The following is a 26,987-nucleotide window of genomic DNA, read 5'->3' on the forward strand; positions in this document are numbered from 1 at the left end:
TATTACTTTTGCGCTATAACGTCAGCATTAATTGTCCATACGGAATCTGCTGGGTCATTGGGTTTACTTTTCTGCCCAAAGTCTGGCTGCATCCCATCACCCCCGGGCTGTAGTATCCTTGCTGCCAGATTAAAATCGCTGTGCTATTGGAATTTGTGTGTTTTAGTTAGGACGTGCTTGTCACTTCTTCCTCTGGCATTTGAGTTTTGAATCTGTCTGCCAGAGAGAGGACTATGAAGAGGTTAACACATTTCACCACGGATGTCTCTTCCCTCTTGACCGAGTAATCGAACGTTAGTGATGCATCCAAAGAGGAGTTCAATTGACTTTTTGCGCGTTTCGTGGAGGTTCTGAATACTGCAGATCACCAACTCTGCAGGACGTCCCAAGAAAACAACAACACATTAATGTAATTGGCGATTGGCGGCTCTAACTTTTTAACATAACTTTTTTTTTGGTAGGATAATCTCATCATGACGATTCCATTATCTCGGACTCAACTTGCCCTGTTTTTCATTCTCCTATGTCCGGTCAATATTATTGGGTTATGGTGGTAAGTCATGCTACATACAATTAACATGTGCTCCCAGTTTAGTTGCAAATGGAAATTAGGTTTCTCAGAATAAGGTGAAACCACATTGTTATCTGATGTTCTGTAGGCTAGGTTATGCACGCGTGTCCATGTTCTTGATGTTGTGTCCATGTTCTGCAGATTGCACTAAAATACATACAATTCTGGATCCGACTCTATTGATATAACCACTATTCAAATAGCCTTGTATTGACAAGTGTAATAACATGGTAACACGTTTGATGACCTTGACCGCATTGTGAAGCTTTGTCTACAATTACGTTCTAATTTAAGGTTCTGGTTTTCTTAACCTCTCACCATACTGCAACCTTACTCAAATAAATTGTAATGATTGACTAAACAATCTCTGTCAATCTCTCAACATTTCTTAATTTACCACAAAATATTTTTTCAATACAGCATTTTTATTGTTGATAACAAACACATCTATAAAATTTGGTTATGTAAATAAAAAATTAATATAAAAAAGAAAGACCCTAAGGTTATGCCTTGGCTAGCCAGAAATATTAAGCTGCAGCTTGTGGAGGTCTGCCATTGTCTGTAGAAAAAAAAAAGAGAAATTAGTGGTGTCAGAGTTGGAATTTTAGGTGGACCTTGAGGCAGTGCCTATATGTCATCATAAAACAATTCTTTGTTCAGCACTCTGAGATGTATGAGACTTCAAAAGACTGAGCCAGATTTTTTTATAAAGTATAATAAATGAATTTGAGACATGCACATCTGAAGGGGGATGTTTAGATAAATCAAACCGTTTCAAGTTTGCCTCTCATCCAATCTCGATAGAGGTCAGCTATTAGTACTGCTGAACTGTGAACATCTCTCCTCTAAGACAACATTTGAGCACTCAGGTGAGCATACCTGGAGGTCCTGCAGTTTGACAGGACAAAGATGCTTTCTGTTGAGAGCTGGGCATGCCATCACCCTCCTGTCTCTCTACCCCTTGTCTTTTAAAGCAAATGATTGTCAGCTTGACCAGACAGACAGGATGTCATTTGTGGGGGAGATGAAACGTCCAGAGATAAACCCCTTCTTTCAGAGCTTCTTTGATTAGGCTCTAATCATTTGGACAGAGAGCAGTGAGACCTGAAAGTGTGGAATGTCTTTGCAAGTTTCAGGACAAGTAACCTCCTGGTCCTCCTGGGTAAGTCTGGGTCATAGTCTGGCAGGCAGCCAGGAGCGTGGCCCACAGGTGTGCATATAGCGTGTGCCATTCCCACTCACCCGGCTTGGAATGGGTCATGGGCCAATCTACAGCTCTGCATCACCTGCAGAGAAGCACTTCATTATACCAGATCTTTATCGTTCTCACTCCCATTTCAAAGCAGTGTATCTTTCTGGACAATAGCATGATTTCCAATCCAGGCCATAGAGATGGGATCAGATAAATATTCAATGACAGGGCTTGGCCAGGGCTACTATGTACAGTGTTTAACCACAGACCATGTGGCCTCTGCCGATTTTCAGACGTTGGGATTTGTCAGTGCATGCGTAGGCCTCATGCTGTCCTCACTTATTGCAAGACAAACATGTGACAGACAGCAGCGGTGCATCGGTGTCATGCAGGACCCCGGTTCCAGTCACTTGATTTAGTGTTGAGTTCTAGCGATGATTGGGCCATGGCTCTGAGCCACGGACCACAGAGCTGAACCCAAACCACTCTCTAGCTAGCGATCCAGCCTTGTCGTGACTGACTTCATATCCAGCATACTTAGAGGATTAAGGAGGATGAAATTCACTCGTTTGCAAAGTGAAAAAAGGCCACATATCTACGGCCATGCAATTAATAATGTAACTTGAGGTACACATACAGCTAGAAGAACGGCTTATCTCCAAAGGATAATGTCGGCCTGCATTGAGACTGATTATTTGGATACTTGTCATTTTATCAGTGTTTCCCGCTCTATTTTGGTCTCTGGTTATCTCCATGATATTTAATGCGAGGCGCTGTTTAGAGGGCTCTTGATTGCATAGATGGCGATACATCCTCGTTTCTGTTATGATTGGACTCTGTTTCAACGTTATCATGTCCAGGAGCTTTACTGTGACTGATAAAGCAAAAGAATACAGACACATTGCATGAACAGGGAAGACTGATTGCTCGATTTTTTAGTTCCTTTTATGTGTGCTTATAAAGATCCCTATCCTTTATATTCAACACTGATAGCATCATGTTCCTCTTTGGGTCCTGTTCAGGTTAGTGCTGGTTTGGATTAACACTGGAACACAGTATGGTGGTCAAGACAGACAAATGTCTTCATCTACATATTGCAGGAGCCATACTCAGACCGCATGCTTGGTCAATGCCAGTGTTTCCGGGCCAGCCCCGCGGTCGCTAGGGGGCCCCCGATCCATAAAAAAAATTATATATAATATTTTACAAAAAATGAGGAACTCAGTCGGTGTCTCAACTTACTGTTGAGAGTTGGAATAGTAGACTACACAAGGTGCAATTTCGAAATTTGGTTACGCATCAGCAGTCTTTCTCTTGTTATGTCAGTCACTGACAATCACTTAATTAGCCCGTGTCAGCAACATTTTAGTAGATTGGTAAGTTAGTCTAGCCAGCTATCAAAACTTGACCCATGGCAAAATGAGCAGAATTACATGAAATTTGTTATAAAATTGCTAAATTTTCTCCGCCCCATGGCAAAATGTGTAGAATTGCAGCAAATGTGCTATAAACTGCAACATGTTCTCTACACCCCATGGCAAAATATATAGAATTGCAGAAAATTAACTCTAAAACTAAAAAAAATTCTCTCTGCCGTCGAGAGGGGAGCCACAATAATGTTTTGCCCGTGAGGTGGGGGGGACCCCACAACAAAATTTTGCCTAGGGCCCCCAAAAATCTAGGGCCGGCCCTGTCATTGTTCAAGCTGCGTCAGCTGCTCATGTGATATTCAAGCGTTTCTTTTGAATTGGGCTAGGAGGGTTTGCCTTTGACTTTAACAATGACACAGGACTTGGAGAAGAAACTCTGTCAAACATGGGTTGCTATTTTTACGAGTCACCTACTGCAGTAAATCCTGGTCCCTTTTTGTTGTGAGCAGCTCACTGAGCCAATTTCAAAGCTGTGATCCTAGCACACAGATCCACGCAGGTTTGAAGGCCAAGACACATCAGATAATCAGGGGTTGTAAAGACCCGGGGTGTCTGCTAAGTACTGCATCTGCAGATCTTAATTACATAAGGGTGTGGTTGCATTGGAGTCAGATCTGTGTAGAAATACTAGAGCGTGCTTGAGATGTGTTCCCCTGTAATCCGTTTCTATGGAGACGTTGTCAATACATTGAAGGATGTGTGGATCCCAGAAGTCATTGACGCTGGACTGTCGGAGTCAAGTTCTCACACTTCAGCGAAGATAACTCACATTGTGGGCATTAAGTTGCTTTTCACTCCCCACTTTTAGGACAATGTGAATTATTAGGCTTTTAAGAATTTCTATATGCTTAATCTGTGCAGCCATTATGCTATTTCTCAGTCTTTCAAGGACAAGTGTACAGTATGTTAGCAGTTACGTTTGTAGTTTTCCATGACGCTATAACAAAAAAAGGTACATCTAATTGTACAAATAATTGGTATTTTGATTGAATCACAGATCTACAGTGACATTTCAGACATTGATATATAAATGGTTTTGACTTTAATAAAGTAATTGACTTACCGGAGATGGGATGCATTACATTTTAAGAGCAACTATCCTGTGTCTCATGCTTCTTATCAGACCACCATTCTAGGGTTTGGAAAGAGCGCTTGTTTGACTTCTTAAAACAAACTCACGAGGCAGATTAATGTTATTAGTTAGAAAGATTAGCTGTGACAGGGGTGAGTGAAAAGCAATGAGGTATTCTCACTCACTTCTACTCCCACATAATGATAAAAATGGACTTGAGCTTTACAGATTACATCAGCTGAACTGGAGTCAGATGCAGAGTTATTGAATAGAGGAAACAGGGGGATAGGGCTGTTCTCACATTATGTCATAGCAACTGTAATGGGAAGTACTGGCAAGAGTTCACAGTGTTGGACCTGAGGCCCGTACTCCCATTAGGAATTGAAATTAACAATTTACCTAAGTGTAAACATACATCTGTCAACGCGATGTAAGAAACCCAGCAATTAAGATGCAACTTTCTCTCTCTTTTCTATGTTCCCTGACGATCATCACAGCTTTACTATTTCTCTCCACACCTGAAATGTCTTTTTTGTACAACTATGTGATGTCAAGTAATCAAACTACCTGACTGAAGAACACGTACATTTAACATTAGTGCTACTTCTGGGTAAGATACTTCTCTGGAATGTAACAAGACCTCATAATAATGGTATGCCACTGTAGTATGATACAGGAGTTGTAGTCACTGTCTATGTGTTGTGTGCTTCCCTGTAGGGCAGTGGGGAGCCCTCTGGTTATGGATCCCAACAGTATCTGCAGGAAGACCAAGCGACTAGCGGGAAAGCAGGCTGAGCTGTGCCAGACCCAGCCAGAGATCGTCCACGAGGTCGCCAAGGGTGCCAAGCTGGGTGTACGGGAGTGCCAGTACCAGTTTCGCTTTCGCCGCTGGAATTGCACCAGTCAGAACAAGTACTTTGGCAAAATACTCCAACAAGGTGAGTGCAGACTTGTCGTTATGGAAATAAATAGGAACCTTTAATAATTACCCCCTAGTTTTTCCAATACCTCCACACACATGCTGCCTGACATGGAGAATGATCATCTAAGTGCCTTTCTCATGGTTCAAAAGTCTATCACTTAGGATGTGACCCCTTGACCCTTTGAGTGCACAGCCAATGGCATCACTTCAATTTCAGGTCTGATCCCAAGTACAGTGGAGAACAAGGCCATCTGTTGTGTGTTAACAAGACATATTTACACTTGACTGCTCCTCTTTTGCATTAAATTGCACACTCAAAATTATCTCCTAAATTGCTTCAAAATAACCATTGATCTCTAACATCATCGGTGCTCTTTGAAGTCAGAAATAAAACTAATGTAGGGTCCTGCTACTATGCAATTATTGTCCTGCTTTTTGTACGATGTCTCGTCCTTTTTCACTTTCCTGTTCGTGGTTCATAGAGACCATTCTGTGTGTACCAACAAGGAAGTGTTTTGTCAACAAGCCACCGTTTAGATCCAATACAGTGTATCCTTTATCGGCTTTATCTTCTTAACTATTTAGCTAATACATGGCCTTTAGAGGACGTCTTTCATATTCAAAACAATTAGAGTACTGACGTACCGCTGGCACTGACAAAATTCCTGTTCTTCATCGTCAGTAATCTGACACAAGAAATGCCCATTATAAATTTCACTTAAAGATTTTCCGTCTCAAAGAACCGCTGCCTAGTTCTTAAGACTATATTCGGAGTTAAACATATCTCATGCCGTAGTCGAGCCATATAAGTAATTCCAGACGAAGCCTGTAATCTCCTGTGGTAAAGCTAAGTATTCTGCAGGTGCTTTAACATAATTTTGGTCACTCAATGAGGAAGATCTGGGTATTAAGATGATACCTCCTGTGCTACATTACATACGTCATCTTCCTGTAAACTGTGGTTTGTATCGTTCCTGTTTTGTTGCTGAGAGCCAGCAGAGGGCAGAGTGCCTGTTGTGTGGTATGTCTCCTCTGGTGAAATGTTGATCCAAACGTTGTCAGAGATACAACTAGAACATTGATTTGACCTGGTTATATGTGACCACTCTTATTGGACTGATCAGTTCACATACAGACTGATCTGAATAGCATCTTTGTAGCTTTAGTTGAGTGTGAATTGAGTGAAGAGATTTTACTGTCAGGATTAGGCTACAACATTAGCTACTCCTTTCACTGAGAACTGGAGAACTCTGTGAAACTGCTAGGCAAAATGGTAATTAATCATAAATTCCTCCATGTCTATAGGTAAGGCTTAAGTGCTCCTCTGTTTTGAAGCATTCAGCACAATTACCAAGATTTACCGCTAATGACCATTTGTCAGTGCAGGGAGATCTGCAAAGACAGGTTCACTTTCTCACATGAACCCGGTGGGCTGGGGCTGCTGCACAAAGTAGCTTACATTTTTCACCCTTTGCAAAAATAACTTGAGGCTATTTTTCTTATATATTTTAACTTATAAACCAGAGCTGTTGTTGTGTTGGCTTCCCGAGGCCAGAGGTTAGACGTGCTCAGAGACAATATGTGGTTGTGATTAGATATAATAATCTGAATATAATTTCTACTGCCACCTCAGGAATGCAGCTCAATATTCCTTTGTCAAAATGTTCCTGCTTCTGTCTGCTTCTCTGTCAGTCATCATTTGGGAGCTTTGCATCGTCTGGCTGGGTGGAGATGTTTTCTCCAGACTCCTGGAGAGAAAACAACCACCACACATTCTAGGTCCTTCAGTAGTCCTTCCTTATGAATGTGACAGACTTAGTCTGCGTCCAAAATGGCATCCTATTCCCTATATAGTGCACTACTTTTGGGAATAAGGTGTAATTTGGGATGCATACTTATTATTTTTTATTATTTATTACATACAGTACCAGTCAAAAGTTTGGACACACCTACTCATTCCAGGGTTTTTCTTTATTTGTACTATTTTCTACATTGTAGAATAATAGTGAAGACATCAAAACTATGAAATAACACATATGGAATCATGTAGTAACCAAAAAAGTGTAAAGCAAATCAAAATATATTTTATATTTGAGATTCTTCTAATAGCCACCCTTTGCCTTGATGACAGCTTTGCACACTCTTGGCATTCTCTCAACCAATGCATTTCAATTAACAGTAAAAGTTAATTTGTGGAATTTCTTTCCTTCTTAATGTGTTTGAGCCAATCAGTTGTGTTGTGACAAGGTAGGGGTGATATACAGAAGATAGCCCTATTTGGTAAAAGACCAAGTCCATATTATGGCAAGAACTTCTCAAATAAGCAAAAAGAAATGACAGTCCATCATTACTTTAATACATGAAGGTCAGTCAATCCGGAAAATGTCAAGAACTTTGAAAGTTTGTTCTAGTGCAGTCACGAAAACCATCAAGCGCTATGATGAAACTGGCTCTCATGTGGACCGCCACAGGAAAGGAAGACCCAGAGTTACCTCTGCTGCAGAGGATGAGTTCATTAGAGTTAACTGCACCTCAGATTGCAGCCCAAATAAATGCTTCACAGAGTTCAAGTAACAGACACATCTCAACATCAACTGTTCAGAGGAGACTGCGTGAATCAGGCCTTCATGGTTGAATTGCTGCAAAGAAACCACTACTAAAGGACACCAATAAGAAGAAGAGACTTGCTTGGGCCAAGAAACGCGAGCAATGGACATTAGACCGGTGGAAATCTGTCCTTTGGTCTGATGAGTCCGAATTTGAGATTTTAGGTTCCAACCACCGTGTCTTTGTGAGACGCAGAGTAGGTGAACGGATGATCTCTGCATGTGTGGTTCTCACCGTGAAGCATGGAGGAGGAGGTGTGGGGGTGCTTTGCTGGTGACACTGTTGGTTATTTATTTAGAATACAAGGCACACTTAACCAGCATGGCTACCACAGCATTCTGCAGCGATACACCATCCCATCTGGTTTGCGCTTAGTGGGACTATTATTTGTTTTTCAACAGGACAATGACCCAAAACACACCTCCAGGCTGTGTAAGGGCCATTTGACCAAGGGTGGTGTTGACCTGTTCTCCACAATCACCCGACCTCAACCCAATTGAGATTGTTTGGGATGAGTTGGACCGCACAGTGAAGGAAAAGCAGCCAACAAGTGCTCAGCATATGTGGGAGCTCCTTCAAGACTGTTGGAAAAGCATTCCTCATGAAGCTGGTTGAGGGAATGCCAAGAGTATGCAAAGCTGTCATCAAGGCAAAGGGTGGCTACTTTGAAGAATATTTGTTTAACACTTTTATGGTTACTACATGATTCCATATGTGTTATTTCATAGTGTTGATGTCTTCACTATTATTCTACAATGTAAAAAAACTTTTGACTGGTATTGTATATAAAGTTGGTGAAACATTATGCAAACATTATTAATGTGACCAGTGTTCTATGACTCTATGTATATACTGTATGGCAGCAGTCTCTAAGGTGCAGGGTAGAGTACCGGGTGGTAGCCGGCTAGAACAGTGACTAAGGTTCAGGTCAGGGTACTGGGTGGAGGCCAGCTAGTGGTGCCCCCGGTGATGCGTTGGGCTGACCGCACCACCTTCGGGAGAGCCCTGTTGTTGCGGACAGTGCAATTGCCGTACCAGGCGGTGATACTGCCCGACACGATGCTCTGTCATCTATCTACGGTTTTTGGTTTGAATAACTTCTAATTGTCACAGTGGGAACAACATCCTCTATGCACTTCCTGATTAACCCAGTCACCGAGTCAATGTATACATCGATACTATTCTCAGAGGAACCCGGAACATTTCCCAGTCCACTTGCAAAACAATTTTGAGGCATAGATCTTCGATTGGTCAGACCAAAGTTGCGCAGTCCTTACCAGGGGAGCTTCCTGTTTAAGTTTCTGCCTATAGGTGCCTATTTACCTAATCCATCGCTGCATACCACTTCCAGGATACAGCTGTGGCCTCCCCTCCCTCCATGCTGACTGAAGAATATGAAAAAGGATATCATCAAACATACTACATGTAAAGGCCTGTAAAAGGTATTATGCCAATTGCATACAGTTCAATGGCCATAATAAATAAGTATGGGACAGAGGGCAACCTTGTTTTACGCCTCTTGACAAATGATTGTTGTACATGTTGAAAAGTTTAAAATATCCAGGCACTTATAAACTGATTCTAGACGTACTGTATCGAAGGCTTTCTCAAAATCTGCTATTAAGGTTATACCTAGCTTCCCTTAATTCTCATAGTTCTCAATTATTTGTAGTAGTCAATTTAAGAATCCCTTCTGATCGTGATGAATAATGTCCAGTAGGACCTTTTTAATTCTATGAGCAATACATTTTGCCAATACTTTTTGCATTGCATCACGATCAGAAGGGATTCTTAAATGGACTACTACAAATAATTGAGAACTATGAGAATTAAGGGAAGCTAGGTAAAACCTTAATAGCAGATTTTGAGAAAGCCTTCGAGAGAGATCAGTACCTATTTTTGTGTGTCCGACAGTTTGCCATTTATATACAAGTAATTAAAACATGATAGTAAAGGATATTTCAGTAGTTCATCAAATGTTTGATATATCTCTGTTGGAATGCCATCGAGGCCAGGGGTTTTCCCTGTCTGAAAGGAATCCATTGCCAACCATAGTTTGTCCTGTGTAATTAGGTATTTTTTTGTGTCGCAGATAGTTTAAAGCCCCATTCAGACTTTGTAATTTTATTTTTTAAATCATCACCGTATGTCTAAAAAAATGAAAAATGAAAATAACTCAAATACCGTATATATTTTGATAATTTATTTCCCTGAGCCACTTTTGGCCCTTGAAATGCTCAGTGTGATCATGTGGGTGTTAAGAAACAAATGTGAAGATATTTACAAACACAGCCCTAGTTGGCTGATAATAATAATCATTAATAATAATTTATTACATTTCTATAGAGCTGGTCAGAGGATGGTAGATGATAGGGGATGTAGCTCAGTTGGTAGAGCATGGCATTTGCAACGCCAGGGTTGTGGGTTCGATAAAATAATGTATGTGCTAACTGTAAGTCGCTCTGGATAAGAGCGTCTGCTAAATGACTAAAATGTAAATGTAAATGTAATAGTGATGGAGTCTGTTGATGATCTTGTAGAGGACAATCTGGGAACCAGCCTGACTCTTATAGCCACTGGACTTCTCCTCTTCCACTCTGTGTAGCACCCACTTGGGTGATGCTTTAGCAGCTCTGGGCGCCAGAAAGCTCACCATATAAAGTTCAGTATAGTAGCCAGTCGTCCTCACTACGAGCCCTCTGCCTCAGCACTGCTGTATTCCTCTAGCTCCCATTCCTTTCACGCTTCAGGTCGACTCCTCAAATGATGTTCTCAGAAGATCAGGAATTGTCAGCCAGGTGAAAAAAAAAGCTGGTACTATGTACAGATGCATTTTTTTCAAACAACAACATTAGCCAGCTAGCTTGCTAGCCTAAGACAAAAATGGTTAACCTGTCAGTCAATCTGCAAATCCGTGGCTCAAAAACACCAGATATATGCAATAAAACCTAAATGTTATCAAAAACAAAAGAGCTGATTTAAAATCAACAATTAAAAACACCTAAAAATAACTAAATATGTACACATTTACAGGAGCTCTGTGCTTAGGCTGCTACTAGGGCGCCATGGCAACTGTCTAGAGCCCACCCCCTTACCCAGATGAACAGTCATTGGTTTGTTATAATCATATCACATTGTGACATCATGATGTGGGCCAAAAGTTCCATCCCACCTGAAATTTCAGGCTTAAAAAAAAAGCTCTTACACAAAAAAGGCATTATCATAGTTTTGACAATGTCAGAGTGTTGTTTTGACATCATAGTGTAGAAATATCATTACAAAAACAAGAAAATCACGTTTTTAACTGCACTGCCCCTTTAACATAATTTTTTGGAGAAGGATATCACAAAACCCATTGTCAAGTGAGGTTGGAGGAACTTGACAAGAGAACATGTTTAAAATATTTTACTTCCTTATTCAAAATCTACTTTGGTGTGATAAGGATTTCTCCATTGTTTGTAACTATTTTCTGTAGGTCTATTGACGTACTTAAATCTGTGGTGTAGTCCCCTACCATTATAATAGAGTTATTTGTATCTTGGAGACTAAGTCAATTATTATAAATATTTTCAAAGAAGTTTGGATCACCATTATTCGGTCTTTATAGATTTATAAACCATATCTCAAATCAAACCAAAGTTTATTTGTCGCGTACACAGATTAGCTGATGTTAGAGCTGGTGAAGCTAAATGCTTTTGTTTCTAGCTCCAGCAGTGCAGTAAATGTCTAACAGTATAAACTAATACACAAATAATCCCAAGAAAAAAAAGAAACAAAAAAAAGAAGAAGAAACAAGAGGTTAAGAAATATCAGAACGAGCAATGTCAAAGTCCGGGATATAAATACATGGTGTGTATAGACAGTATAGACAATATATAAGTAGGAAAATGGTATGTACAGCTGTAGTTATATAGGATGAGATATGTCGAGAATACAGTATGTACATATAAAGTGAGTAATCAATTAGTTAAATTTTTCAGAGATCAGAATAATGCTGCAGGAATGCTAATCTTATCTGTTCCTAAACACATAAATAATTTCAGAACAATAAACATTATGTAAACATTCTTAAAGTTTGTCAAAATGAATATGTACAGTGCCTTCAGAAAGTATTCACACTAGATCAGGGGTCTAGAGAGCTACTTTTTTTTTTTATGTAAATGCCGCGAGCCACACATTTTTTTCTAGCTTTCAAATAGGCACATTCTTCTCTTCTCCTCTCCCCTGCAACTCTTCCCGGTCCTTAGTGTACAAGACAAAGTAGTGCACTATGTTTTCTGTCAATATACCTGGTAAAATAATGGTTAATAAACAGCGCTAAGGGGGCTATACATTTTTCCCCAAATTATGTTTTCTCAGTTGTATTTTTCCTGGTTTTAGATTTTGAATTTTAGATTAATCTCAAAATTATAATTATTAGTTCTGAGTCCATGTCAATGGTTAAATCGCATCAGATTTTTTATTGTAATTCCGCTTTAATTGCACATCTGGCCCTTTAATTGTGCATCTAGCAAGTGAGGAATGTGCCATCTAATGTGCCGGTCTAGCGATTGTTCTGTAGCCTACTGCTGCTGCTCATTTCATGGGAAAGTTAGCAAATAACAAATTGTCATGTGAATTTCTATCTCTAATTCAACCTAAGCTTGAATCATTACCAGAGGTTGTAAGGCTCTGGTTTTAATCATCAATGATTCAAGGTCCACAACCCACAAGTATTATCTGTATATTTATTCATGGAGAGCTCTGGCGCCAAAAACACATACATACTGTTTTTATACCTCTTGACAAACAAAGGCACTATGCTCCTCCCACCTTTAGGTGGCTTTCTTAAACAGTTTCCGCCTTCCCCTTTACCCTTGAATGTTTAGTACCGCCCCCTCTGTTAGTGGGTTGACACTACATGATAATTCTAACATTTATACTGTATTTGGGGTGAAATCCTTTAGTCATTATTCTTAAAATCCAAATTAATCTAACACAAATAATAGATACAAAATATATACTTACTCATAATATATACTGAACAAAAACTTTTGACTTTTTCCACATTTTGTTACGTTACAGCCTTATTCTAAAATGTATTAAATTGTTTCTTCATCAATCTACATTTAAGTAATTTAGCAGGCGCTCTTATCCAGAGCGACTTACAGTTAGTGAGTGCATACATTATTTAAAAAAATTCATACTGGCCCCCCATGGGAAATGAACCCACAACCCTGGCGTTGCAAACACCATGCTCTACCTACTGAGCTACATCCCTGCCGGCCATTCCCTCCCCTACCCTGGACCAATTGTGCACCGCCCCATGGGTCTCCCGGTCGGCTACGACAGAGCCTGGATTCGAACCAGGATCTCTAGTGGCACAGCTAGCACTGAGATGCAGTGCCTTAGACCACTGCACCACTCAGGAGACACAATTCCCCACAAAGCGAAAACAGGTTTTTAGAAATGTTTGCAAATGTATTACAAATAAAAAACAGATATACCTTATTTACAAAGTATTCAGACCCTTTGCTATGAGACACGAAATTGAGCTCAGGTGCATCCTGTTGCCAATGATCATCCTTGAGAGGTTTCTACAAATTGATTGGAGTCCACCTGTGGTAAATTCAATTGATTGGACATGATTTGGAAAGGCACACACCTGTGTATATAAGGTCCCACAGTTGACAGGTCATGTCAGAGCAAAAACCAAGCCATGAGGTCGAAGGAATTGTCCGTAGAGCTCTGACACAGGATTTTGTCGAGGCACAGATCTGCGGAAGGGTACACAACATGTTCTGTCACATTGAAGGTCCCCAAGAACACAGTGGCCTCCATCATTCTTAAATGGAAGAAGTTTGTAACCACCAAGACTCTTCCTATAGCTGGCCGCCCTGGCCAAACTGAGCAATCGGGGGAGAAGGGCCTTGGTCAGGGAGGTGACCAAGAACCCGATGGTTACTCTGACAGAGCTCCAGAGTTCCTCTGTGGAGATGGGAGAACCTTCCAGAAGGACAACGATCACTGCAGCACTCCACCAATTAGGCCTTTATGGTAGTGGCCAGACAGAATCCACTCCTCAGTAAAAGGTACATGACAGCCTGCTTGGAGTTTGCCAAAAGCCACCTAAAGGACTCTCAGACCATGAGAAACAAGAATATCTGGTCTGATGAAACCAAGATTGAACTCTTTGGCCTGAATGCCAAGCGTCAAGTCTGAGGACACCTGGCAGGCACAATCCCTATGGTGAAGCATGGTGGTGGCAGCATCATGCTGTGAGGATGTTTTTCAGTGGCAGGGACTGGGAGACTAGTCAGGATCGAGGGAAAGATGAACGGAGCAAAGTACAGAGAGATCCTTGATGAAAACCTGCTCCAGAGCACTCAGGACCTCAGACTGGGGAGGAGGTTCACATTCCACAGGACAATGAACCTAAGCACACAGCCAAGACAATGCATGATTGGCTTTGGGACAAGTCTCAAATGTCCTTGAGTGGCCCAGCCAGAGCCCAGACTTGAACCCGATCTAACATCTCTGGAGAGACCTGAAAATAGCTTTTCTGCGACGCTCCCAATTCCAATGTGACAGCGCTTGAGAGGATCTGCAGAGAAGAATGGGAGAAACTCCACAAATACAGGTATATAAGCTTGTAGTGCCATACCCAAGAAGACTCAAGGCTGTAATCGCTGCCAAAGGTGCTTCAACAAAGTACTGAGTAAAGGGTCTGAATATTTATGTAAATGTGATATTTCAGTTTTAGATTTTTAATACATTTGCAAAAATTATAAAAACCTGTTTTTACTTTTTTCATTACGGGGTAATGTGTGTAGATTGATGAAGAAAAAAACTATTTAATCAATTTTATAATAAGGCTGTAACGTAACAAAATGTGGAAAAAGTCAAGGTGTCTGAATACTTTCTGAATGGACTGTATATACAGTCACAGTCAAAAGTTTGGACGCACCTACTCATTCAAGGGTTTTTCTTTATTTTTTTCTATTTTCTACTTTGTAGAATAATAGTGAAGACATCAAAACTATGAAATAACCCATATGGAATTATGTAGTAACCATAAAAGTGTTAAACAAATCCAAAATATGTTTTAGGTTCTTCAAAATAGCCACCCTTTGCCTTGATGACAGCTTTGCACACTCTTTCCCAACAGCCTTGAAGGAGTTCCCACATATGCTGAGCACTTGTTGGCTGCTTTTCCTTCACTCTGCGGTCCAACTCATCCCAAACCATCTCAATTGGGTTGAGGTTGGGTGATTGTGGAGGCCAGGTCATCTGATGCAGCCACTCCATCACTCTCCTTCTTGGTCAAGTAGCCCTTACACAGCCTGGAGGTGTGTTGGGTCATTATCCTGTTGAAAAACAAATGATAGTTCCACTAAGCGCAAACTAGATGGGATGGCGTATCGCTGCAGAGTGCTGTGGTAGCCATGCTGGTTAAGTGTGCCTTGAATTCTAAATAAATAACCGACAGTGTCACCAGCAAAGCACCCCCACACCATCACACCTCCTCCTCCATGCTTCACGGTGGGAACCACACATGCGGAGATCATCCGTTCACCTACTCTGCGTCTCACAAAAACACGGCGGTTGGAACCAAAAATCTCAGATTTGGACTCATCAGACCAAAGGACATATTTCCACCAGTCTAATGTCCATTGCTCATGTTTCTTGGCCCAAGCAAGCCTCTTCTTCTTATTGGTGTCCTTTAATATTGGTTTCTTTGCAGCAATTCGACCATGAAGGCCTGATTCACGCAGTCTCCTCTGAACCTATGATGTTGAGATGTGTCTGTTACTTGAACTCTGTGAAGCACTTATTTGGGCTGCAATTTCTGAGGCTGGTAACCAAATAGGTACCAAATAGGGTATACCACCCCTACCTTGTCAAATAACAACTGATTGGCTCAAACGCATTAAGAAGGAAAGAAATTCCACAAGTTAACTTTTACCAAAGCACACATGTTTATTTAAATGCATTCCAGGTGACTACCTCATGAAGCTGGTTGAGAGAATGCCAAGAGTGTGCAAAGCTGTCATCAAGGCAACGGGTAGCTACTTTGAAGAATCTCAAATATAAAATATATTTTGATGTAACACTTGTTGGGTTATTACATGATTCCATATGTGTTATTTCATAGTTTGTATGTCTTCACTATTATTGTACAGTGTAGAAAATAGTAAAAATCAAGAAAAACCCTGGATTGAGTAGGTGTGTCCAAACTTTTGACTGGTACTGTATATATATATATATATATATATATATATATATATATATATATATATATATATATATATATATATATATATATATATATACAGTGGGGAGAACAAGTATTTGATACACTGCTGATTTTGCAGGTTTTCCTACTTACAAAGCATGTAGAGGTCTGTAATTTTTTATCATAGGTACACTTCAACTGTGAGAGACGGAATCTAAAAAAAAAATCCAGAAAATCACATTGTATGATTTTTAAGTAATTCATTTGCATTTTATTGCATGACATAAGTATTTGATACATCAGAAAAGCAGAACTTAAAATTTGGTACAGAAACCTTTGTTTGCAATTACAGAGATCATACGTTTCCTGTAGGTCTTGCCCAGGTTTGCACACACTGCAGCAGGGATTTTGGCCCACTCCTCCATACAGACCTTCTCCAGATCCTTCAGGTTTCGGGGCTGTCGCTGGGCAATACGGACTTTCAGCTCCCTCCAAAGATTTTCTATTGGGTTCAGGTCTGGAGACTGGCTAGGCCACTCCAGGACCTTGAGATGCTTCTTACGGAGCCACTCCTTAGTTGCCCTGGCTGTGTGTTTCGGGTCGTTGTCATGCTGGAAGACCCAGCCCCGACCCATCTTCAATGCTCTAACTGAGAGAAGGAGGTTGTTGGCCAAGATCTCGCGATACATGGCCTCATCCATCCTCCCCTCAATACGGTGCAGTCGTCCTGTCCCCTTTGCAGAAAAGCATCCCCAAAGAATTATGTTTCCACCTCCATGCTTCATGGTTGGGATGGTGTTCTTGGGGTTGTACTCATCCTTCTTCTTCCTCCAAACACGGCGAGTGGAGTTTAGACCAAAAAGCTCTATTTTTGTCTCATTAGACCACATGACCTTCTGCCATTCCTCCTCTGGATCATCCAGATGGTCATTGGCAAACTTCAGACGGGCCTGGACATACGCTGAGCAGGGGCACCTTACGTGTGCTGCAGGATTTTAATCCATGACGGCGTAGTGTGTTACTAATGGTTTTCTTTAAGACTGTGGTCCCAGCTCTCTTCAGGTCATTGGCCAGGTCCTGCCGTGTAGTTCTGGGCTGATCCATCACCTTCCTCATGATCATTGATGCCCCACGAGGTGAGATCTTGCATGGAGCCCCAGACCGAGGGTGATTGACCGTCATCTTAAACTTCTTCCATTTTCTAATAATTGCGCCAACAGTTGTTGCCTTCTCACCAAGCTGCTTGCCTATTGTCCTGTAGCCCATCCCAGCCTTGTGCAGGTCTACAATTTTATCCCTGATCGCCTTACACAGCTCTCTGGTCTTGGCCATTGTGGAGAGGTTGGAGTCTGTTTGATTGAGTGTGTGGACAGGTGTCTTTTATACAGGTAACGATTTCAAACAGGTGCAGTTAATACAGGTAATGAGTGGAGAACAGGAGGGCTTCTTAAAGAAAAACTAACAGGTCTGTGAGAGCCGGAATTCTTACTGGTTGGTAGGTGATCAAATACTTATGTCATGCAATAAAATGCAAATGAATTACTTAAAAATCATACAATGTGATTTTCTGGATTTTTTTTTTAGATTCCGTCTCTCACAGTTGAAGTGTACCTATGATAAAATGTACAGACCTCTACATGCTTTGTAAGTAGGAAAACCTGCAAAATCAGCAGTGTATCAAATACTTGTTCTCCCCACTGTATATATATATATATATATATATATATACAAAAACTAATTATTTAAAAACTCATACTTATTTAACATTGCACACGTTCCTCTCTGAATTAGGTGAGACACTGTGGCATAATGTCATAGTAATGTCAGTGAAATTATCCCAGTTGGACATGGGATAAATTGGACAAATATAAATGAACATTCAAACATTTTCAATACCACCGTGAACACTTAAAGTCAAGTACTATCTTCTTCTTAGGAGATCACATTTCTTGGTAATGATCTATCACCATAATTTCCTTGATCTCTACTATATCCTGAAGTGTGAATTACATAGGGTTGATCCTGATCCTGCATCAGGTCCTGACACTGATATTATCAAAGTGGAGATGTTGCTTCTTTCCTCTGTTCTAAACCCAGAGAAAGAGGTTATAATGGCCTTTTGTATCAGGTAACACCATTCAACTTCATTTCAAACGCTCACTGCTCCACTGGGGCAGACCGTTGCTCCAGGAGTTAAGCTACTGTTAGTTATGATTTTTCTTGTTTTTTCAATATAATCCTTTTTTTATTTTCACACCTGCGTTAAGGCACAGTAGTGTGCATCCAGTGATCACCAATGTCCAGCTACAGTCAGAACACTCTTGAACATTCCTCTGGCTCGAAGTTGAGGGCTTGAGAGGGGCTTATGGCCTTGGACTCCGCATGATGAAAGAAATATGTGTTTTCGCCATTCAGAGATCAACAGAGCAGCTGCATTGAGTCAATTATCAGATTATAGTAAAAGCTGTGCGATTTAAGGCTATGCATAATTTTTAAGGTGGAATGTGTATAGTTTTGGAGTAAGTGTGTTTGTCTATTTTATGCATGTTTAGGGATTACTTGGTGTACTCACTGTTCTGTGAGTTAATAGAATGGATTTCCGGTATGCAATGAGATATGTGCTGTACAAGACTTGAACTTCTCCTGGACTGCGCCACATGGCAGCAAAATCAATCAATAAAAAATATTCACACTCGTCAGGCTTTGTCACATGTACTGCTACAGAGAGGGGCCCTGGGTTCTCTCAATTCTTTTTAACCTGAACACATGCCTCATTGACTCAAAGATTGAGTATTAAAAAAAGATTAGCTAATTCCTCGTGAAGCCCCTTCTGGCACAAAGTGATCTCTCAGGCAGGCCCAGGCATAGGCTGCTGGAGAAGTTTGGAATTTGTGTCTCGGAGGAAATTATAAAAGGGTGTTCAAATCAAGAGATATTTTTTTTCATAATCTCCTCTCCCTCGTAGTCATGTAACTGTGTTTTTATTATCTTAGTCAAGCGGGTCGGTCACATGTACAACTGAACAGACACACTTTTTGATTGTGTTTGTAATAAAGTTTAATTTCACATTATGAATTGAACGTCTTCTATCCAATGTAGATATGATGATTGCATTACACATTGGTGTAGTAGTCCGGGAGCTAAAGACAAGCGAGGCTAAAGGACATAACTCTTAACTGAAACAACACTGTAACTTGTCTAGACATTGAACTCCTTAGAGATTCGGTGGAGGCTAAACAGTTGTCTGCAGTTGTTTTCTCTATTTCCACCTCTCTTGCTGAAACAGTAAACAGGTGTGACTGTTAGACGTCTCCCTTCAATCCCTCTATGGACGCTTCCCAAATGACACCCTATTCCCTATGTATTGCTTATGGGCCCTGGTCAAAATTAGTGCTCTATAAAAGGAATAGGGTGCCATTTGGGACGCTGGCTATATGAAACCTCCTGCAGCAGCAGCTGACATGACTGGCCTGTCTAAGAGGAGTCTCAACAGAAGTTATTAAGTTAGTCAGCTTTGCCCCTTCTGTACACTCAATTGGCCTGGCGAGGGAGTCTATACAGCTGGTTGAACCTGAGAAGAAACAGTGATGGTGTGTGATAGGGAATGGCCTGCACGATGCACATGACAGGCAGGCAGGGAGGGGCTTTATTGGAGCAGTATGTAGGGAGGACTGAGGAGGAATCAGTATGAGGTGTGTTCAGGTGGGATGTTCTTGGGCTGGAGCTGGGCTAGGCTGGGACTGGGCTAGGCTGGGACTGGGCTGGGATGGGCTGAGGCTGGGCTGGGTTGGGGCTAGGCTGGGACTGGGCTGGGATGGGCTGAGGCTGGGCTGGGTTGGGGCTAGGCTCGGGCTGAGCTGGGGCTGGGGTTGGCAGGGAGACGTCACACACACAGAACAGGCCTGTATGGAGCCATCACTGGGTGTGCAGACGGACAGCTGGTATTAATATCACAGGGTGCCTGTCTGCAGGTCCCTCGCACGGCACCGATTCTGTTTCACTAGATTTAATGAATCCCATTCACTGAATCATGCGATATGGAATTGGCACAGGGCAGAGCGGTGACTGCACGCTCATGTCTTCCAGCTCCAGAAAATAAGTCATTCATTTTAGCTTCGACACAATGGACTGCTAACTGCCGATCTCCCTTCCCCCCATTCCTTACAATAGGCCTCCTTGTAGCTCAGTTGGTAGAGCATGGCGCTTGCAACGCCAGGGTTGTGGGTTTGATTCCCACGGGGGGGGGGGGCAGTATGAAAATGTAAGTCGCTCTGGATAAGAGTGTCTGCTAAAATGACTAAAATGTAAAATAATATAGCAGCTCGAAACAGTGAATAGAGATGTTGTCGACAACTGACCTAAAATACAACTGGATATTTTCCAAAGAACAATACCGAATGATGTTGTGGTCCATAAGATAAAGACAGGGGAATCTTCAGTTGCAGCTGTACATCCCTCTGGGCCAGGGTGGTAAGCCCCCCTTCTACAGAAATAGCCCTGCAGCTGTGTGCTAGCCCTATCTGAGATACCAGGGGTATTGAGGTTTTACCCAAAAGGCTCCGACCTTCCTGTTTCAATCTACGCAGGCCGGCACCCGTGTCTCACTGGGCCTTGGCTCCGGCGGACCTGCTCTGACTTGGAGCCAAGGCAAGGCCCTGGGTACTTTTCAGCTTGAATTAACATATCAATGGCTAACTGTGAACTTTAACATCTTCGCACAAAGCAACAGTCTTGAATGATGCAGAGGTTGTTGATTCTGCTCGCCACAAGTCTTTAGTGTCACACTCCTGATGGAACACAATAACACTAGAGCCTACATTAACATAAAACACTGGCGGCCCACTCATTGGAAAAGCACTAAATGACCTGGGTCACTCTTTGTTCGCTCCTCTGATGACACCACTGTGTGTGTGTGTTTGTGTGTGCGTGTCTGTGTGATCTTTCAGACATCCGGGAGACAGCGTTTGTGTACGCCATCACGGCGGCTGGGGTGACCCACACGGTAACGCAGGCCTGCAGTATGGGGGAGCTGCTGCAGTGTGGCTGTGAGGCAACTAGGAGCAGGGCTCCCCCCCGGCCTGCCTCCTTCTCCACCACCACCTCTGGCGAGGGAGTCAAGTGGGAGTGGGGCGGCTGCGGAGACGATGTGGAGTTTGGCTACGAGAAGTCAAAGCAATTCATGGATGCCAAGAGGAAAAAGGGCAAGAGTGACATCAGGACGTTGATCGATCTCCACAACAACGAAGCAGGACGACTGGTACAGTGAAACTTTTATTTTATTTTTTAATAAGGAGTGTGACAGTCCCACTCCTTTCATACTTTTTCATGCTTTATTACAGCGGATAGATATAGAGAGGAAAGAACAGTGGGTCGAATTCGAACCCATGCTTGCAGTTGTACAATGTTAATGTGCTCTAGAGGCAGTAGCTTATAGAACGCTAGACCACCCCAGGCTGTGAACTAACTTTTTATCATTCACTCCAAACACACTCATCTCGTATGTTTTATTTGATCTCTGCTGATATAAGCAAAAGTACAGGAAAGGATACTTCAGATTTTTTGTTGTTGATTATGTTCACCTGATGCTCACCTTTTTTGGAAACAAAGGTGAAAATTAGGTTTAGATGCTGAAAGTATTAATTGTCTAGCTGAATGTTCCTCCTTTCATCCAATGCATCATCCAAGACAGCCTCTAGCCATAGTTTTGTAACACTGTAAACTGATATTTTAACAAGAATCATGTTTCTGAAACAAGGAAACAAGTGAGAGCCACACAGTTTGTTTTCAAGCCTTTAAGGCAAGTAGCTGCTAATATTTATCCTTGTAAAACGTACATTTTTCCAGCTCTCTGTTAAGGACTAAATAAATGTATGTTGACAAAGTGAAATATTGGAAATACAATGACTTTCTTGTTGATAGGGAGAGAGGAACATTGCACTCAGGGTTTCCCCTAGTATTTTTTTTCACAGCAGTGGTGGCAAGGGTGTGGGGGGGTGCATTGCTACTACCGTTAGCGTAATGACATGCTAGCTGTTCCCATATACTTCCAGTCATTGAGCCAACGACTATCCATTTAAAAGCGCATCTCGGCAGAAGCGGTGGCAACAATTTAGCAGCAGTGGTCCATCGCTGCTAAATGAATATAGGGGAAACACTAACACAGTTTGGAGGTTGTCTGCTCTTTTGAGAAGGTAATTACAGGTTATTGCTCTGAATTTCCTGGGACTTGCTCACCCTTGTCAGTATTGCTTAATCACAGTATGTTACACTGTCACACAAGCCAAAACCTTTCTAAGGGGTCAGAGACAGGTAAATGGGGAGGAGTGGCTGTGTAGTTGGGCCAATTATAGTCTCAGGAGGACAGCTTTGGAAAATAACATACAAGTAGCAAAGGGAGCCCAAATGTAGGAACAACAAAGTGATCTTAAAGAGCTACTAGAGGTTAGAACTCTGCATGCAGCCAGAATGGGTTAATTACCACAAGTATAACTGAATGATTTCTGTTCTGTTCTGTTCTGTTGTCAAGGTCTGTGAGCTCTGGGAAGGCCAGAGGCAAGAGGGGGAAGGTAAATTCCTTCTGTATAGCGTCTGCTTTTATCTCACCTATCTATCTCTGTGTCTTAACTACAGGCGGTGAGGAATTATATGAGGATTGAATGTAAATGTCATGGCCTGTCCGGGTCTTGCACACTCCGGACCTGCTGGAAAAAGATGCCTCACTTTCGCGAGGTGGGTGATCGCCTGCTGGAGAGGTTTAATGGAGCTTCCAAGGTGATGGGAGGCAACGATGGCAAGACCCTAATTCCTGTGGGCCAGAACATCAAGCCTCCAGACAAACAGGACCTGATCTACTCAGCCGAATCGCCCGATTTCTGCTCACCCAACAGGAAAACGGGCTCGCTGGGCACGCGAGGCCGCATGTGCAACAGCACAGCCATGGACGTGAGTGGCTGTGACCTGCTGTGCTGCGAGCGTGGCTACCGAGACGAGACGGTGGTATTCGAGGAGAACTGTCTCTGCCGCTTCCACTGGTGCTGCGTGGTGCAGTGTAAGAAGTGCTCGGTGAGGAAAGAGCTCAGTCTCTGTCACTAGCATTACAACAGAGGAACTTGGTTGGTTTCAGGCCTGGCCTCTTCAGCCTCAGAGGAATAATGCACTGAGATCAGGCTCCCACAGTTCACTTCAGGAGCATGCTGAAAGATGAATGTCTTATCTAGGATCATCTTGGACAGACAGCTGCAGTAACTCTCCTCTCAAGCTGTAGAACAGTCCAGAATGGCCACTACTTCAGTGCTCACCACATAGAGCTCTATGACCCTGACCTTAGGCTCTTTTAGGCTCTTTTTAAAAGTTACATTTCAGCTCCCAGAACTTTCTAGAACAGAATGCTGGGTCCCATGTCATAGAAGACAATCAGAAAGTTTGGTACCTGTCATCTGTACAGAGCTGTTAGCCTCTAAGGCAGTGGTTCCCAAACGTGTTTGCACAGTGAACCACCCACCATAAGCCTTTAGAATTAGCCATTGACCCAGAAAATAGCATAACAACTGTTTCTAGCCTCAAACCCAATGCTAAGACCCACTAAGAACATGCGGCCTACAACCCACCATTAGGGAAATACTCTGCATAGTCAGTTAACCATGTAAGTATGAGGGGTGACTATTGTAACGAAAACATAATGACTTTGCGTGTGGAAAATAAAGCATGGTGATAAGATAACAAGCACACCTGCATGCTATTTTCCTATGTAACATAAATGTCCTTCATGAGAAAGGTAAATGGACATGCACCACATGGAATACAGGTTTTTTGTATCAAGCACAAAATGTATAAAAAAGGGAAATATGGGGTTATGTTTTTGGAAGACGAACCCCATAATGTTTCATGGTGAGGAGCTGAACTGACATCCGAGAATATTATTTATGAACATTTTATGACAAGACTACTCATAGCGATAAGGTAAGGAACGTGCCTACCATCTCTCTGAAAAGCACTTTGGATATGGAAGCTATCTATGTAAACCATATGTTACATTTTGATTTTGTTTGTTTGAGTAGTTTGCAAATGGAAAAATATGTTCAGACTTTTTTTTGTATGAGGTGCAGTATCGAGAAAGTACGATATTATTATGTTTATCTGTTTAATATAAAGGGCTTTTGTAATGCACTTTCAATTAAAGCATTTGTTACGTAAAGATTTGTTACGTATAGTCATGTTGTGCAGAATGGCCAGTCACAATCACATACAATGCCGACGATGAATCCATACATTTGTCTCTTTGATAAGTCAACTTGCTGAAGTGAGTTGGATGTTAGAAAACCCATTTATTTTTACTTTCTTCCTACATTCTTTAGAATAGGCAGATAAGATCTCCTTGCTTGTTTTTTGGGAAATAAAGCATTCACTGTGATTAATAATAATAACGATTCCTCATGAATTGTGTTGTACCCAAACACACTGTACATTTTCTGTTGATGTGCATAGTTATAAGTTATTCAAATGTACTGTGTCGTACCCTTCTTTTAGAGTATGTTTTTGTTGCTACTTACCTTTCAGGGATCTGTAAGACAAGAAACCATTGGCAAAACAAAGAGAGAGAGTACGATGAGAGATCACATCGCTATAGTTTATGACCAGATTATTTCTTGCCAGAGGGTTCATAGTTAATATTGTAACCATGACAGTTACTGCACACTGCACAGGATCACTCTATCTTCGGATCTACTAGCTCTATCTGTGGAATCAGCAACATTTTGTGTTTAATTTAATCTAAATACAGTTTTTGTACAAAATAATATCACTTTAAGGGAGAAAAACTTGGTATAACAAAACTATTCTGACTAAGCTTTACTACAATATTAGGCATTCTTTACATACAGCATGTTAGCAGTAGAATGGACCACTTTACCATGTTAAGTTTAAGCTGTAGTCTACCAAATTATGAAATCAGACCAAATGTGGCATTTCATATGTGAGATAAATGCATGACCAAGCAAGGTCTTGGCCTATCCATTCCCCATAGAACAACTTTTGGACTTGGAGTGTTTTACTGTTACTGTATGTATGTTTAAACAGCACTTGTCAAAATGAAAGAAGGTTGTTTTGTTGTTTTCTGGATTGAAGGCAAGACACAAGTTTAGAAAACATGATTTTGTCATGGAATGTTGAATGATTTAAAGATAATTTCTCAGCATTTGTTTGGATTCATAGACAGAGTTTTGATACTCTCATACTTGGTTGTTCATTGATTAAACTTTTTGTATTCTACAAAGTTCATTTCATGTCCATTTAGTTGTTTTCCAGTTACAGTATTTGTAGAAATGTAATTCAATTGACAAGTGAGTTTCTGCACTTACTATACAAATAAAAAGTAAACTATTCTCTCTAGTCTTGATTTATTTGTATTTTTTGTATTCTGGTCTGTGTAGCAATTAATTCAAATTTCATTTTTTTGTCTAATTTTAGTGCCTTTATTTGTTAGACCAAGACAAAGCAGAGATTTAAATGCATAACCCTTTATAAACGGGTAGATTTATAGAAACGTATGTCACTTTTTCCTTCCATTGACCTTCAACACATTGTGTAAGTGTTATTCAAATTGGTTGACTTCATACTGGGTCAGGGTTGAGGGTTTCACCTCACTCCGTTCCAATGACCATTCTGTAAGATATATTTTCAACACTTCTGCTTCAACTATATCCTTTTGCCACCAAACAAAAAATGTGTTGTTTTGAGTTATTTATGATGTTAAAAAAAATATATCCTGCTGTATTAGTTTGAGCCTTGCAAGTTGACACAAGTTCATTTTTTCCAGGAATTCACGCTGCAGTGGAGCCAGCAGTGTTTAATACAGAGGTAGGCCACAGACAGGGAAAGCGCCAGGAGCGCTCTCTCCTCAAGCTGCCACGGCTCAGCATGGGTAAAAACAGAGGAACTACATAGACAGTGGATAGATTTATAGAAGCCCTGGTATTAATGTGACTGCCTTTCTCTGCCTGCCTGCCGTGTTTCAATGGAGAGGTGTACTTTTCCACGTCTTCCTCCGAACAGTGCCCTGAGGAATGCGGTGTATTCGGATATGTGTCTGCCTTTGCCCGTTGATTGAAAAACACAATGAAGGCCTGCCACTCTAAGTGGCTATATGTCATGAGGCAGACACATTTCCTTGGATCAATCAGACCAATAGGAGTCCTCCTGGGGTAATGTCTGACTATCATAAGGGCAATGATGAATGAACTCCCGGTGGTCTAGTCACTGAGCTTAGAGGTTCTCATTAAAGGTGCATAGTCTAGATACTGGAACCTTTGGCTACGTCCCAAATCGCACCCTATTCCCTATTTACAGCCCTACCTTTGACCAGGGGCCAGAGTTCTGTTCAAAAGTAGTGCACTATATAGGGAATAGAGTGCTGCCCTGGTCAAAAGTAATGCGCTAAGTAGGGAATAGGGTGCCTTATGGGACGCAGGTTTGTCACAGAGTGTAACTGTTGACATGAGAACAACTGAAAGCCAGTTAACATGACTTAGATGTGAGTCTCTTCTTGTTAGCTCCTTTAATTGGGGAGATCGTTCTCTGTTGTCAGTCAGCTTGAATCTTGACCAGGAACAAAGGAGAGAGTAAGAGCAAGAGTAATTGTTACAGGTAACATAACACCCATAATGTTCTGTGAACTTCTCTTGATCTTCACTGCGATGCTCTTGACTCTATTCCCAAACGTTGTGTGAGGTTTGATCTGAACGAACTGCAAAAATCTCTGAAGCTGGAGACTCTTATCTCCCTCACTAACTTTAAGCGTCAGTTGTCAGAGCAGCCTACCGATCACTGCACCTGCACACAGCCATTCTGAAATTAGCCCATCCAACTACCTCATCCCCATATTGTTATTTATTTTGCTAATTTGCACCCCAGTATCTCTATTTGCACATAATCTTTTGCACATCTATCATTCCAGTGTTAATACGAAATTGTAACTATTTTG

General features: G+C 41.5%; 1 protein-coding gene across 1 annotated transcript; it reads left to right on the plus strand.

Moving 5' to 3' along the window:
• Positions 1 to 473: 473 nt before the first annotated feature.
• Positions 474 to 24,421, plus strand: LOC311129435 (protein Wnt-6-like; the record flags this gene model as incomplete). The annotated part of the gene is made up of 4 exons (XM_084161719.1): positions 474 to 553; positions 4,983 to 5,203; positions 20,956 to 21,266; positions 22,640 to 24,421. The coding sequence occupies 4 exons, from the start codon at positions 474 to 476 to the stop codon at positions 23,099 to 23,101; spliced, it is 1,074 nt and encodes a 357-aa protein (XP_084017845.1). The 3' UTR covers positions 23,102 to 24,421.
• Between the last annotated feature and the right edge of the window lie 2,566 nt (positions 24,422 to 26,987).

This window comes from Coregonus lavaretus (genome assembly GCF_964263955.1).
Source record: "Coregonus lavaretus genome assembly, chromosome: 5".
NCBI classification, from domain to species: Eukaryota; Metazoa; Chordata; class Actinopteri; order Salmoniformes; family Salmonidae; genus Coregonus; species Coregonus lavaretus.